General features: G+C 34.4%; 2 protein-coding genes across 2 annotated transcripts; both read left to right on the forward strand.

Annotated features, from left to right (window-relative positions):
• Positions 1-1,103: 1,103 nt before the first annotated feature.
• On the forward strand, positions 1,104-2,457 carry LOC120119481 (probable aquaporin PIP-type 7a). Its single transcript, XM_039139297.1, has 4 exons — positions 1,104-1,489; positions 1,583-1,881; positions 2,021-2,161; positions 2,314-2,457. Exons 1-4 carry the CDS (start codon positions 1,153-1,155, stop codon positions 2,404-2,406), a joined length of 870 nt encoding a protein of 289 aa, XP_038995228.1. The 5' UTR covers positions 1,104-1,152; the 3' UTR covers positions 2,407-2,457.
• Positions 2,458-10,407: 7,950 nt separating this feature from the next.
• On the forward strand, positions 10,408-13,427 carry LOC120119483 (LIM domain-containing protein WLIM2b-like). Its single transcript, XM_039139300.1, has 6 exons — positions 10,408-10,575; positions 11,058-11,280; positions 12,040-12,139; positions 12,237-12,271; positions 12,375-12,464; positions 12,977-13,427. The coding sequence occupies exons 2-6, from the start codon at positions 11,146-11,148 to the stop codon at positions 13,184-13,186; spliced, it is 570 nt and encodes a 189-aa protein (XP_038995231.1). The 5' UTR covers positions 10,408-10,575; positions 11,058-11,145; the 3' UTR covers positions 13,187-13,427.
• The last annotated feature ends 131 nt before the right edge of the window (positions 13,428-13,558 follow it).

Consider the following 13,558-nt stretch of genomic DNA (forward strand, 5'->3'; position numbering starts at 1 on the left):
ATATCACTGATTAATTCGAAAAAAAATCATATTTACTATCACATCAGTGAAAAATTTCAAAATAAAAAAAACAATCCAAAATTTTAAAATACTAATTTTTAAAAAATTTAAATATATAAACTTTTTCTTTTCCTCTCCTTAATATATTAAATTAATCTTTTAGAATTTTTTAAAATAACAAGATACACTTAATTCCTATAATTTTAGTGCATCCGGCCCTAACCCACATATTAATTATATATATAAGATATTGCTGGTAGTCGACACAATTTGATAATTATTGCATTAATATCAATATCGAAATTTACTTTTATGTCATTGTTAAGTTTCAGTACAATTTTTAAAAAAATAAATTTATATAAACTTCTCAAAACTTTTTCTCTCAAATTAAACTTTTTAGACTTTTCTAAAATTTATTATTATTAAATTACTTCTAAAAAAATTAAACGTGTAAAGATCTGGTTTAAATTTATATGTTGATTTTACGTTAATCAAACAATAAAGATTGTAAGTTTAGTTTAAGAGATAGTAATATTTTAATTTATGTTTTATCGATTTCAAAAATATTTCAAAGAAAAAAATTAAGAAAAAAAGAGAATATTTTATTTATGACATCAGTTACATCGTAAATTATGATGACGGGATCAAACAATATTAAAATGTTAACTGAATTTCATATAAATGCAAAAAAGATGATTTAATACCATCGTTACGCAATTAATGATTGTATGGTGTAAGAAATAAATTTTAAAATTTAGGCAATAGAATAGTGAAATTTTAAAGTTAAATAATAAAAGTAAAAATATAGTTAAATCTGAGTGACTAAATACATAATTTTTCTTAAATTTTATATTATATTCTAAAATTAATTTTAAATTAAGCCTAAAAATTTGGCAAGGATTGGCCGGTCACAATTAATTTCTTTGAACAAACACACAAAATAATTTCAATACAATTAGTATATGCTTAAACTCCACCACCCACCATTTTCGCATCAACCTTAGCCTATAAAGTCACCATTGCTAATTATCCAAAAAAAAAAAAAGTCACCATTGCAAGCTCCCCTAACACTCCCACTAAGTAGAAAAGACTCTTTAATTTACATTCTCTTATTTTTTTAGTTTTTTTTACCAAAAAAGCAAAGAAGTGAAAATGGAGGGCAAAGAAGAGGATGTTAGATTAGGAGCCAACAAGTTCAACGAGAGACAACCTATTGGGACCGCCGCTCAGAGCCAAGACGACGTCAAAGACTACACCGAGCCACCACCAGCTCCGTTTTTCGAGCCCGGCGAGTTGACATCTTGGTCGTTTTACCGAGCCGGGATCGCCGAGTTCGTGGCCACTTTCCTTTTCTTGTACATCACTGTTTTGACTGTCATGGGCGTCGTTAAGGAGAAAACAAAGTGCACGACCGTGGGAATTCAAGGTATTGCTTGGGCTTTCGGTGGCATGATCTTTGCTCTTGTTTACTGCACTGCTGGAATCTCAGGTATAACAAAAAACCATTTTCCTCCTAATTCAACCTTGTTTGTTTATCGAGAAAATCATTCTGATCTCCGCATCTGTGGACGATGGTGGATAGGTGGTCATATTAACCCAGCGGTGACTTTTGGGTTGTTCTTGGCGAGGAAGTTGTCATCGACAAGGGCGATTTACTACATGGTGATGCAGTGTTTAGGGGCCATATGCGGCGCCGGTGTGGTGAAAGGGTTCATGGGGAAGACTCGGTACGGTGCCTTGGGCGGCGGAGCTAACTCGGTAGCTCATGGCTACACCAAAGGCGACGGACTTGGTGCTGAAATTGTTGGGACCTTTGTCCTTGTTTACACCGTCTTCTCCGCCACTGACGCCAAGCGTAGCGCCAGAGACTCTCACGTTCCTGTAAGTAATTTAAACCTGGTTAAAGTTTCATTTTGGACGGAATATTAAAGATAACAAAATATATTAGATTCGAATAGAATTAAATAAATTATAATATTGTTGCTCGAATTATTTTTTTAGTTTTATTTTGTGATGCTAGATTTTGGCACCATTGCCAATTGGGTTCGCAGTGTTCTTAGTCCACTTAGCCACCATTCCGATTACCGGAACCGGTATCAACCCGGCTCGAAGTCTCGGTGCAGCCATCATCTTCAACAAGGACAAGGGTTGGGATGATCATGTAAGTCTCTAATTGTTTTTTTCATTTAATCAAATGATAAAAAAAATTAATATTGTATTAAAGAATGCAACTTCAATTCAGATCATTTTGGACAATAGGTTATGTATTAATTTTGGTGAAACTTATCTAATTTGGTATGGTTTTGGTTGCGGTGGATTTTCTGGGTGGGTCCATTCATTGGTGCAGCACTAGCAGCACTCTATCACGTGGTTGTGATCAGAGCCATTCCTTTCAAATCAAAGTGACCGGACAGAGATCAAATGGTTATGATTGTGATGTTAAAAAAAACCCTACCAACCTTTTTATGTTTGTTTTTATGTATGTAAATATATATAATATTTTGCTCTCTTATAAAGTTTTAAAAGGACGGAGGTTGATAACGGGCAATGCACCCATCTAAGAAGTTCATGACCGTCTGTATGTGGTATGGCTCTGATTTGTGAATGGGAATTGAGAAATGTCATATTTTCATAATCACCTTTCTTTTTAAATATATGTGAATATATAATATTTTTCAGTACAAATAATATATTAATATATAAAATATTTTAATTTTGTATACAAATTATTGGATTTATTTGATTTTTAATATAATAGGAGAAACAGTGACCCAATATCTGCCGTATGGCTTCTTCCATGTTCTAAATTAAGAAATTATTTTTATTAACTAAATTAAGATTTTTTTTATTATTGGTCTATTTTTATCTTATTATTATACTGCTTCAATGAGATGTGTGACATTGACATGATAACAATTGATGCTGCCTAACTTTAACTCTTCAATACTTGCAACTTGGTGTGGGTCCATTGTTTTATAAATCTTCCATTTAAAGACTCTTAATATCTCATTTTCAATAAAATAATAGGAGACGAGAGAAAAGAACAGTGCATTATGACATATAATCCTCATATGTAGACAAGCTTGCAAATAATAATAATAAGTCTAAGGGCGTGAAAAGTTTCTGAAAATTTTGGGGGAAAACCAATTAAAATATTATTTTTTTACTCAATAAAATTTTTAAATTTAATTAATGATATCATTTGATGGACGAAAATTATCGTTGATCGTCACAATATTAATGTAACAATCCAGACAAAAATAATAACGTAACATGAGACCTCAAGGATAATTTTTAATACATGGAGATCCAAAATATCATATTAAATCACGAAGTCGCAAAAAATTAAATATAAAATTAGTTATGTGTTTTAAAAATAATTTCACCGTTCAAAATTATCAAATTATGATATCAAGGTTAACCAAAAATAATTAAGAGTTTACATGACCATAAAATATTTATAAAACACAGTTATAGATTAAATACTAATAAAGGTCCTACAAATATAAATGTTCACTACAAGATATAAAGTGTCGTACTCTGTATAGTTGATGCTAAAACTCTTTTAGCGACTCTGTATACTTGTGCACTAGTAGCACACGTCTACTCTAATATATTTCATGAAAGTGATAAATTCGCATATCGAACATACAACAGGAACTAAAGTCATACAAATCATCACAAATAATAATATAAAGTTCATGCTCATCATAAATCATGAAGAGATTCCATACTATGTAGTTCAATAAACAACCAACAATCACAGTGTCGTCAATCCATGTATTAATCCACAGTATTTTATCAATTTCATAACTTTTGTATTCATTATATTGATGGTTTTAATCTGGGATTTTTCAAGAGGTTTTGGCAGGTCCTTAAGGTAGATATTATGAAATTCTTTCATAATTTTTACTTGGGGAATGAATGGGAACATGGAGTAAATCACACATTCATCACTCTTATTCCTAAGATTTCAAACATTGGTGGTCTAGACGATTTTAGACCTATAAGCCTAGTTGGTGGATTGTATAAGATACTCTCTAAATGTCTGTCAAGAAGACTTAGGAGCTGCATTTCAGATTTGATCAGTCCAAGTCAATTCCCTTTTATCCCCGGTCGGCAAATCCTAGACTGTTCTCTTATAGCCAATGAAGGGATTGACTTTTGGAGGAAGAATGGTTTAAAAGGTTGTGTTTTTAAGGCTGATTTCAAGAAGGCATATGATACTCTTGACTGGCCTATTTTGTTCAGAATAATGAAGGAAATGGGCTTTGGTTCTAGATGGATAGGTTGGATTTCGAAATGTATCACATCAGCAATTGTTTCAGTTTTGGTGAACGGGGTTCCTACCGAGGAAATTCCAATGGCGAGGGGTCTTCGGTAGGGCTGTTCCTTGTCTCCATTGTTGTTCAATATAGTTGGGGAACTCTTGAATCTATTAATACTGAAGGCTGTTACAGGAGGGCTTTTTTTGGGTTTGGTCATTAGAAAAGAGGAGAGGAATTTTAATTTAACTCATTTGCAATTTGTTGACGACCTTATTATGTTCTGTGGGGCGTCGAAAAAATAGATCTTGAATGTAAAAAGGGTGCTTCGGGTATTTGAGATTATTTCTGGTCTTCAGCTGAATTTAAAGAAGTGTAAATTATTTGGGGTGAACTTAAAGGAAGAGGAAATTAAGGATTGGGCATCTATGATTGGATGTTCAGTGGGCTCTTTTCCCTCAGAATATTTGGGACTCCCTCTAGGTCCACATAGAAACTCCAACATTCTATGGGATCCAGTGGTTCAAAGCTTTAATAAGAGGTTAGTGGGCTGGAAAGGCTCCTCTCTATCACTGGCGGGCAGGCTAGTTCTAATTAAATCAGTTCTAAGCTCACTCCCTATATACTTTTTGTCAATGTTCAAGGTTCCAGCTTCAGTTTACAAGACTCTAAATTCTATTATGTCAAATTTTTTATGGGGTGGTGGAGATGGGAAAAAGAAGATCCATTGGGTAAGCTGGTCCGACGTTTGTAAACCAAAAATTGAAGGAAGCTTGGGGGTTCCTAATTTAAATGTGGTGAATAGGGCACTTTTGGAAAAGTGGGCTTGGAGGTTTGCTATTGAGAGTGAGGCGGTTTGGAGGGAAATGCTCTGCATCAAATATAAATTGGACCCTTCCTTGATGCAGTTCGACAGTAAAGTTTCTCCTAAATTTCTTGGATGTGGAGAGATATGGTGAGTAATCATTATAAAGCTGATTCGTTGGGCTGTAGTATCAGAGGTAAATATAGCTATAAAATTGGCAATGGGAGGAACATTCGGTTTTGGCAAGACAATTGGGCAATGGATCATCCTTTGATGGTATTGTTCCCTAGACTATTTTCTATTGCAGTGAATAAAGCAGGAAGATTATTTCAGTTTGGGGAGTTCAGTTCAGGGGGTTGGATTTGGAACGTTCAACTGAGGAGAGAGTTGAATGACTGGGAATTTGAGCAATGGGCGAATTTGATGGTTGTTATCTCTGATTTTTCTATTTCTGCTGATGCCGCTGATGGACTGTTTTGGAAGGGGACTGAAGAAGGGGTTTTCACTGTGAAATCATGTGTCAATCTATCTTATTCGGGTTCTCCCGATTAGGAGGAAGCTAAATTTTGGAAGTCTAATGTTTGGAGGGGTCTGTTGCCTCCAAGAGTAGAGACTTTTCTTTGGCGAGTTATCTTAAAGAAGTTGGCAGTGAAGACAACTCTGGTTAAGAGAGGTGTTCAGGGCATAAATGATACTTTGTGTTCTTTTTGTAATCTAGAAGAAGAGTCTTCATCGCATTTATTTTTTTCCTGTTCGGTTGTTTGGCCAATTTGGATGAAATTCTTGGGCTATTGGAATTTTCAGTTTATTTTTCATGCAGATGCTAAAAGATTCCTATTGGCTTGGAATGACTTGAAGACCAACTCTCTTATCTGGTCATTTATCCCTGGAGCTGTTTTATGGACAATTTGGAAGACCATGAATTTTATAGTGTTTGAAGGAGGGAAGCTTGATCAAGCAGAGATTTTCTTTCTAGCAAGGTGCAGGCTTGCTTCATGGTTTCTAGCTAAGGAAACTCATATTACTATTTCTAAGGATGATCTTATTGCTGACCCTTCCTTAGTGGATTCCTACTCGTCCCATTCTAATCGGATTTCAACCATGTTTCCTTTGTCCCCTCCTCTAAAAGGTTTTATTAAACTTAATGTAGATGCGGCTACTTCGAGTGATTGGAAGAGGAGTGGTTTAGGTGGTATTTTGAAAGACATATCTGGTTCGATTCTTGGCTCCTTCAAAGAGCCTGCTGGTCCGGGGCCCCCAACTTTAATGGAATTGAAGGCTATCCTAAAGGGTTTAGATTTTTATGAATCTATTTGTCATAGGTTTAAAGATAGATTGATTATTGAGAGTGATAGTAAGGTGGCAGTTGGCTGGGTTAAGGATGTGGTCTCTGGTCCTGTTGTTTATGTTCAAATTGTTAAAGACATTATTCAAAAGCTTAGTGTTTATGAAGGTTTTATTAGTTGGGTTAGTAGGACAGCCAATATAGAGGCGGATGTCCTAGCTAAGGCTGGTATTGGTTGAATTATGTTCTGTTAAGGGCTGTTTCTTTCTGGTTTTGTATCTCTTGAGGGAGATTAGTTTGTATTACTTTGTTATATTTGAGTTTAATGAAATCCTAGGGCACTCTTTTCCTCCTTGTGCGGATTAAGGACTCGAACCTGAGACTTTGTTTAAGTAATATCAAGTTGCTTACCACTTGAACCAACATAAACATAGTGTAAAATACATTGAATGGTTTATAAGGAGTTATGTTGGTTTGGATTGACATATTAATAATATGTATATCTATGTAATGATGATAATATAATAAAAATTATTGTCAACGGGTGGTCATGTGGTGGTAAACAACAACCAAAAGAAATCTGTTTTAAAATAAGTCTAATTATAGATGTTATAGATATTTTATATATCGTGTAATAAAAAAGAAAGTGCATAAACCGTGCTCAAATGGGAAATAATATTAAAAGTAAATAAAGAAATAAAACTAATATTAAAAGTAAATAAAGAAATAAAACAAAGAAAAAAGATACACAAACACACAATAACAAAAAATTAAATAGGGTTGAAGGGATACAAACCCCAAAATATCCTAAATTGATATGGTAATTTTGTCATGTTTGATCGGAGCACTAGTATAGACCAATATGCCCCATAGACTAATATGCCCCACACATATAACAATCTCATCTTCAAAATATTTTGCTTTGACATTTCGTGTCTTTCACATCTAAATTATAGGACCTTTTTAGTAGTCCTCACTCCTTCCAAGTGTTTTCCATATGAAACTGAATAGTAGTGGAATAACATCTTTTCCAGCTCCTCTTTGCTGTGGCAACTTTTAATCGTCTGGGAAGTAAATTCTTTGAAGAGGTAGGGGTCATGACCTTGTTCTTTCCTTTCCTATTGAAGTAAGGAAGTAAAATACCACTAACGAGAAAATTGATAATATCAGCATACCACGAAAATGCCGCGAAAAATAATAATTTCTCATTAGAGAATTTTTTCTTAATCTTTCTCATTCCTTAATTCTTTAAGAATTTATAGCCTAGACAGATGGGCAATTACTTGAGTTTTAGGATGAGTAAATTAAATGAAATCCAAAGGTTCAAATTTCGTACCTGGTATAGCTATGAGTAAGCTAGACTGACTCATCTCCTTTGGAATATCTCCGAGCTCCTCTTCATCTTCTTCATCGAGCCTCAAGTGATCATCAGTGCATAAAAATTTACTATGGCAAAATTCTGCAACTTTTTCTTCCATCGTGGATTCCACATCTTTAAGCGATTGACACTCCCTATAATCATCAACATATTTGAGAGTGTTGAAGACATTGGAAGTTACCCTTTGCTCATTCACTCTTGTTAGTGGGGGTTTATCTTTTGTCGTGACAACAATTTTCTTGTCTTCATTGGTTGCATTCTTTAAACCCTCATCCTTGTTTTCCATCCAATATGAGTCTTCCAGCATCTCCGAATCTTCATGCACAATCCCATGGTTGGGCTCTCCGAGTGTCTCCCCCCAAACTTACCATCTTTGTAAATTTTGGTGTCATTCTTTAAGGTGAATGCACCACAATGCTTCCTCTCTTTAGCCTTAGTGACTTCAGTATCACTAGGTAGGCTGCCCTATAGGCGTGCATGTATTGTTGTAGCAATTTTTCCACTTGGATTTTCAAGGCTCGCAAAGATGAACTATGACTTTGCAAACATGCCACTTGCCTCTGTAATAATGCTTATTGGCTCTCAATATATGTGAAGTGATCTTGCTATAGAGCCTTGGTCGTTGCCATGAAGTCTTGGAGAGTAACTTTCAAAGAGTTGGTGTTCGTTGAAGATACTGACCCCTGGTTAGTATTTTGCCACGATAATTTTTTTTTAAACTTAGGGGTTCGGTCATGCTATGTTGTCAATTCGAGTTGTTGGCATTGTTGGCTCCTTGATTCCCCTAAGAAAAATTAGGATGTTGAAGCCATCTAGGATTGTAAGTGTCCAGGTAGGGGTTGTTGCTCCCATTGAAGTTTCCCACATAGTTGGTAGACTCGTGATTGTCAGGGCATTTGCTCACATTATGATTTTTTTTTTAATTTGATTTTGAAAAAAACTCTGCTCAATTTAAAAAGTTTAAAGTAGAATTTGATTTGATTAAAAAATTTGAGTTTAAAAGAAATTTACATTTGAATTGCGTTTAAAAAAATTAAACTCAAAATATTTTTATACTTAACTCAATTGAAGCTAAAATTTAAGCTCAATTTAAGCTCAAACTCGAGTTTGAACCTAAACCTTTTTTTTATTATAAATCTTATGTGTATGTGAGACGATGTCTATTCAAAAAATCTCAACCATTTGACAATGAACGTGTATACCCTTAGTGCTTAAACCTAAGACCTCAAAAGATAAATTCCTTGACCACTAAAATTCTTTAACCTTTTGACAATAAAAGCTTATCGTTTAATATTAAATATATTTATATTATCATACTAAAAAATATTATAATAACAAAGATAAATTATAAATTTACTCATTGAGCTTAATTCTCCTATCTATTTTATTCAATTTAATTTAATATTTTTAATCTAATCACTAAACTCTATACTTTGAATTTCTTTTATCACCCCTTCGTTAGATTTATTAGTCTTTTAAAGACCCCACAGCCGGTAAAAGCACCCGAAAAACCTGCTTTGACCATCATTTTACTCTCCTTCGACGTATTCATTGCGCAAGTTTCACAGCTTGAGAAAAGCCTTGCAAGTGCATGTCAAAGCTGAAATGGAAGCAATTTCTTTGCTTTATCAAAGTAAAAAATGAACACATGCTGATCCATAGACTACGCTGAAACTATTAAAGGTTTGTGTCATGCTAATGAAATGAGCCCTAAGAGGAAGAAGAAAGTAGGAGTACCATGACAGAATCATGCTTCAGTGACAACCAAATCTGGCAGAAACATCATTAATGTTACAGTCATCTATGGAGTCACAGATATTACACATGCAAATACAACTAGAATATTAGTTTATTTAGCAGCTCCTCTAGGTTGCATGGTATTAAGTAACGCGCCCACTTTCTTTAACCTTACCATTTTCGATTATCTCCGCATCTACTGTCTTGTCTACATTTAAACCTTATTGTTTCTCTTTGGCTTCTTCTGAGGATATAGAGATTGCTCCATTTGGATTCTATTTCTCTACTCCCCCGTTAGCTCCTAGTGTCAGTTTCCATGTGTTTTGGTTGTTTCTCACATGTACCATTCTCTTTCTCTACCTGAGTTTGTGGCATTCCTCCCTTTCCATTTCAGCTTGAATCCCATCTTTTATTGGTTTCTCTTGAATCTGCATTGGAGTCTGGGTTTCTTCAGTCCCAGCAACATCTTCTTTTTTGTGTACAGAAGACTGGTGCAACCTTTGCACCAACTGCTACTTAAAATCATGTTGTTCCCGGAATCGTCTTGTACATTGTTCAAGGCTATGCATCGTTGCTCTTGGTGGAACCTTATTTTTCAATCAATCTCATATTTTCACCCTCGACTTGTGTTGTTTAATGGGGAAAAAAGAAAAGAGAAAGAATTGAAAGTGTTTGGTTTTAATAATAAATTAATCCACGTAATCACGTTATTTGTGAGAAAACGGTCTAGTGACAAAAAAAATCCAATATATAAAATTTGATGATTAAATTGAAAAGATTAAAAATATGGTAAATGAAATAGGAGAGAATAAAGTTAAACGAGTAAATTTGTAATTTATCCCAGTAACAAATTCCTTACTAGTGAAGCACCAACATAATTCTTCGATACAATCTCTTGTCTAATTCTCTCTTCCGTAATCATCATCATCATCATCCACGTTTTACTCTATCTATTCGCTGCAAAAATCCCAATTCTCCCGCTTCCTTTGTATTTCTCTTTCACATCGGGAAGCCCACAAAACCTCTTTTACTCCATTTCTCTAATTCTCATTTGATTTTGATCTCTTTTTTCCTTCATAGATCCAGCCCTCTTCTTCTATCAAAGGTACATTTTTCTTCCATTTTCAAGTTTCAATCTCAAACCTTGCTTTGCTGTATCACACCATCTTTTCATCATTTTTTGGGTTTTTAGTTTATTTCAAATTAGATCCGCTTACTGGGTTTTGCTTTGGATTTTTGTTTCCCCAGTCCGGGGTTTTTAGAATGAATCAAAGTTTATTCATTGTCTGAGATTATGTTTTATTTATTTTTGCTTTTACTGCTAAAAAAGAATGTAAAAGGCTTACCTTTGTAGATTCGCATTTATTCATTTGTTTTCGAATTTATTTTTTATCTATTCCAATAGCCATGTATGTGTTGAACAGAGTTTCTATGAACAATGAAGAGTTTAGCTAGGAAATGATGGCTTTATGTGTTGCCATCAATGAAAAATAAAATTATTCAAAGTTCTAAAATTTGTAACAAATGTTGTTGAATTTGACATGATCTGATTCTGACATGTGTGTTTTGCTTCTTTTTTTAAAGCAGTTAATATTGCCACATATAAGAGAAGAAATTGAATTAAAGCTGATCTGTGGAATCCGATAAAGAGCATTACGATTCGATCTAAAGAGCCATGTCGTTTACTGGTACCCAACAGAAATGCAAGGCTTGTGAAAAGACCGTTTATCCGGTGGAACTATTGTCTGCAGATGGAGTTCCTTACCATAAATCTTGCTTCAAGTGCAGTCATTGCAAAGGGACTCTAAAGGTTTGCTTTTTATTGATTGCCTTCGATAGTTTCTGACCATTCGTTGATATTGATTAAAAAAGAGTTGGCATTGCTTGTTTTGTACACATTGCCATTTTTTACATTTAGTAGCTTTTACTTATGTTACTCGGATTTGGGTGTCATTATGTGGTTTTGCAATCGCCATTCGAGCATTTTCTGACCATTTGTTGATGTAGATGGAAAAATAGTTGACATTTATTACATTTAGTACCTTTTAATTTTACTTATGTTACTCGGATTTGGGTGAGTTTATGGTTCCACAATGCTTTTTGATCATTCGTAGGTAGATGAAAATTTAGTGGACATGCTTGTTTTGTACATTGACTAGGTTTAAAGCAAATGAGACACTGTGTATCTGTTTTGCCATTTATTGCATTTAGTAGTAGCTTCTGGTTATGTTACCTAGGACTCTAGTGTGAGTATTCGACATAGGTATTTTTTCAGTATGGGTATGTTTTCCTATATATTTGGAGGGTCATAGCCTTATAATCATTGTTCAAATGTGTTGCATATGGGTACTTCAAAGATGTACTAAGGAATGCCTAGACATTACTGCTTTCATAACACGGTCTATACAATAGAATTTTCTGTCTTAATACATTTTTAGAGAGAATTTGTGTTGTTCGAGGCTTGGTGAACGTGAGTTGTTGACATGATAGTTTATGTATTGACTGACTTTATTGATTGGATTGTAATAAAGTTTCTGCTTCTAACTTGGCATATAGTATATATCTCCAGTTGGCTAATTACTCCTCAATGGAAGGTGTTCTTTATTGCAAGCCTCATTTCGAGCAACTCTTCAAGGAGACGGGTAACTTCAACAAGAATTTCCAGTCACGTTTGTATCTTCGATCTTGCCAGATAAAATCATTTGTCTGATTCCTTAAGAATTTCACTATGTTGGTTTAATATGCCATTAATCTTATTGTCAGCAGCTGCAAAGACAGCTGAGAAGTTAACTCCCGAGCCGGTAAGTTTCTGATGCAAAAATACACATGATTTTAGTGAAATTATAGGGTTTGATAGGTTGTTTGATGTGCTTCCTATTTCCTAATAGCCTGTTTTGATTGCAGATGAGATCACCGAGCAAAGCTGCCAGCATGTTTTCTGGGACGGTCGAAAAATGTGCTACTTGTGGCAAAACTGCATATCCACTTGAGAAGGTAGAGTTCCAAGGTCCCAATAAGTATATATATATATATATTGGGTGAGATGCTATCTGTCCTATGTTATTCGAACTTTAAGTGTCGGATATGATTATATGTCCGATAATACTGCGTTCAATTTTTTCATGCATTTGGAGGGTCATCTCTTTTGAACAAGAGGGTATAATTATATTTCGTGTTGTCCTAGTTCCATATGGTGTAATCAACTTCTCCGATAAGATTAGTAATATCGTCACGCAATAAGTGATTCATTGTTTCTTTACAAATCCGACTAACCTAGTTATTATTGGCAATTTGATTGGTTTTTATCTGTCTATGAACACTTGAGCATCACATAAGTCGAAGGAAGGTGTTATGAAGAGGTCATATTATTGATATTTTCTTGAAACTACCGTCTTATGCATTTTTTGATCTTTACTTCTGTAACTTTATCTGGCTCTTGACATAATCGAAATGCGTATTAATGTGCTAGATTCATCATCTTTATCTTTGTCCCAATTTTTCGACAGGTAACTGTGGAAGGACAGTCTTACGACAAATCATGTTTCAAGTGCTCTCATGGTGGCTGCTCTTTAAGTCCATCAAATTATGCAGCACTTGAAGGCATCCTGTATTGCAAACATCACTTTTCCCAGCTCTTCAAGGAGAAAGGAAGCTACAACCATCTTATCAAATCCGCATCAATTAAGCGTGCAGCTGCATCTATTCCCGAGGCTTGAATACCTTCGAATGTTCTCCTTTTTTTCCCGTATTTGCCGGTGTGATTTCTTGTCGATCTCTCAGATTTTATGCTCGGGATGGAACCGGGAAAAAAGAACTCCGGTTCCTCTCTGTTCGCTTTCGGACATTAATCTGCAGTTAAGCATGGTATTTGTTTGATCTATGTAGAAGTGAATATTGTAATACAACTCTTTCAAGGTTTTATCAAATTCAGATTGTCTCGGTGCAAATTATTATTTATGTATTTATTTTATTTTATTTCAGTTATAAAAAATCCTTTTTAATAATAAAATGGTCATCCGAGCAGTTTATATAAATAAATTGAATTCGACAATTTATATAGAATAAAAAAATTATCTATGATTTGTATT

The sequence above is a fragment of the Hibiscus syriacus genome, unplaced genomic scaffold (assembly GCF_006381635.1).
Source record: "Hibiscus syriacus cultivar Baekdansim isolate YM2019G1 unplaced genomic scaffold, ASM638163v2 tig00110332_pilon, whole genome shotgun sequence".
Lineage (NCBI taxonomy): Eukaryota > Viridiplantae > Streptophyta > Magnoliopsida > Malvales > Malvaceae > Hibiscus > Hibiscus syriacus.

Coding starts and splice junctions, on each gene's coding strand:
- LOC120119481 (XM_039139297.1), top strand. CDS start 1,153: ATGGAGGGCAAAGAAGAGGATGTTAGATTAGGAGCCAACAAGTTCAAC. Junction 1,490..1,582: donor CTGCACTGCTGGAATCTCAG/GTATAACAAAAA, acceptor GATGGTGGATAG/GTGGTCATATTAACCCAGCG. Junction 1,882..2,020: donor CCAGAGACTCTCACGTTCCT/GTAAGTAATTTA, acceptor TTGTGATGCTAG/ATTTTGGCACCATTGCCAAT.
- LOC120119483 (XM_039139300.1), top strand. CDS start 11,146: ATGTCGTTTACTGGTACCCAACAGAAATGCAAGGCTTGTGAAAAGACC. Junction 11,281..12,039: donor ATTGCAAAGGGACTCTAAAG/GTTTGCTTTTTA, acceptor ATATATCTCCAG/TTGGCTAATTACTCCTCAAT. Junction 12,465..12,976: donor CTGCATATCCACTTGAGAAG/GTAGAGTTCCAA, acceptor ATTTTTCGACAG/GTAACTGTGGAAGGACAGTC.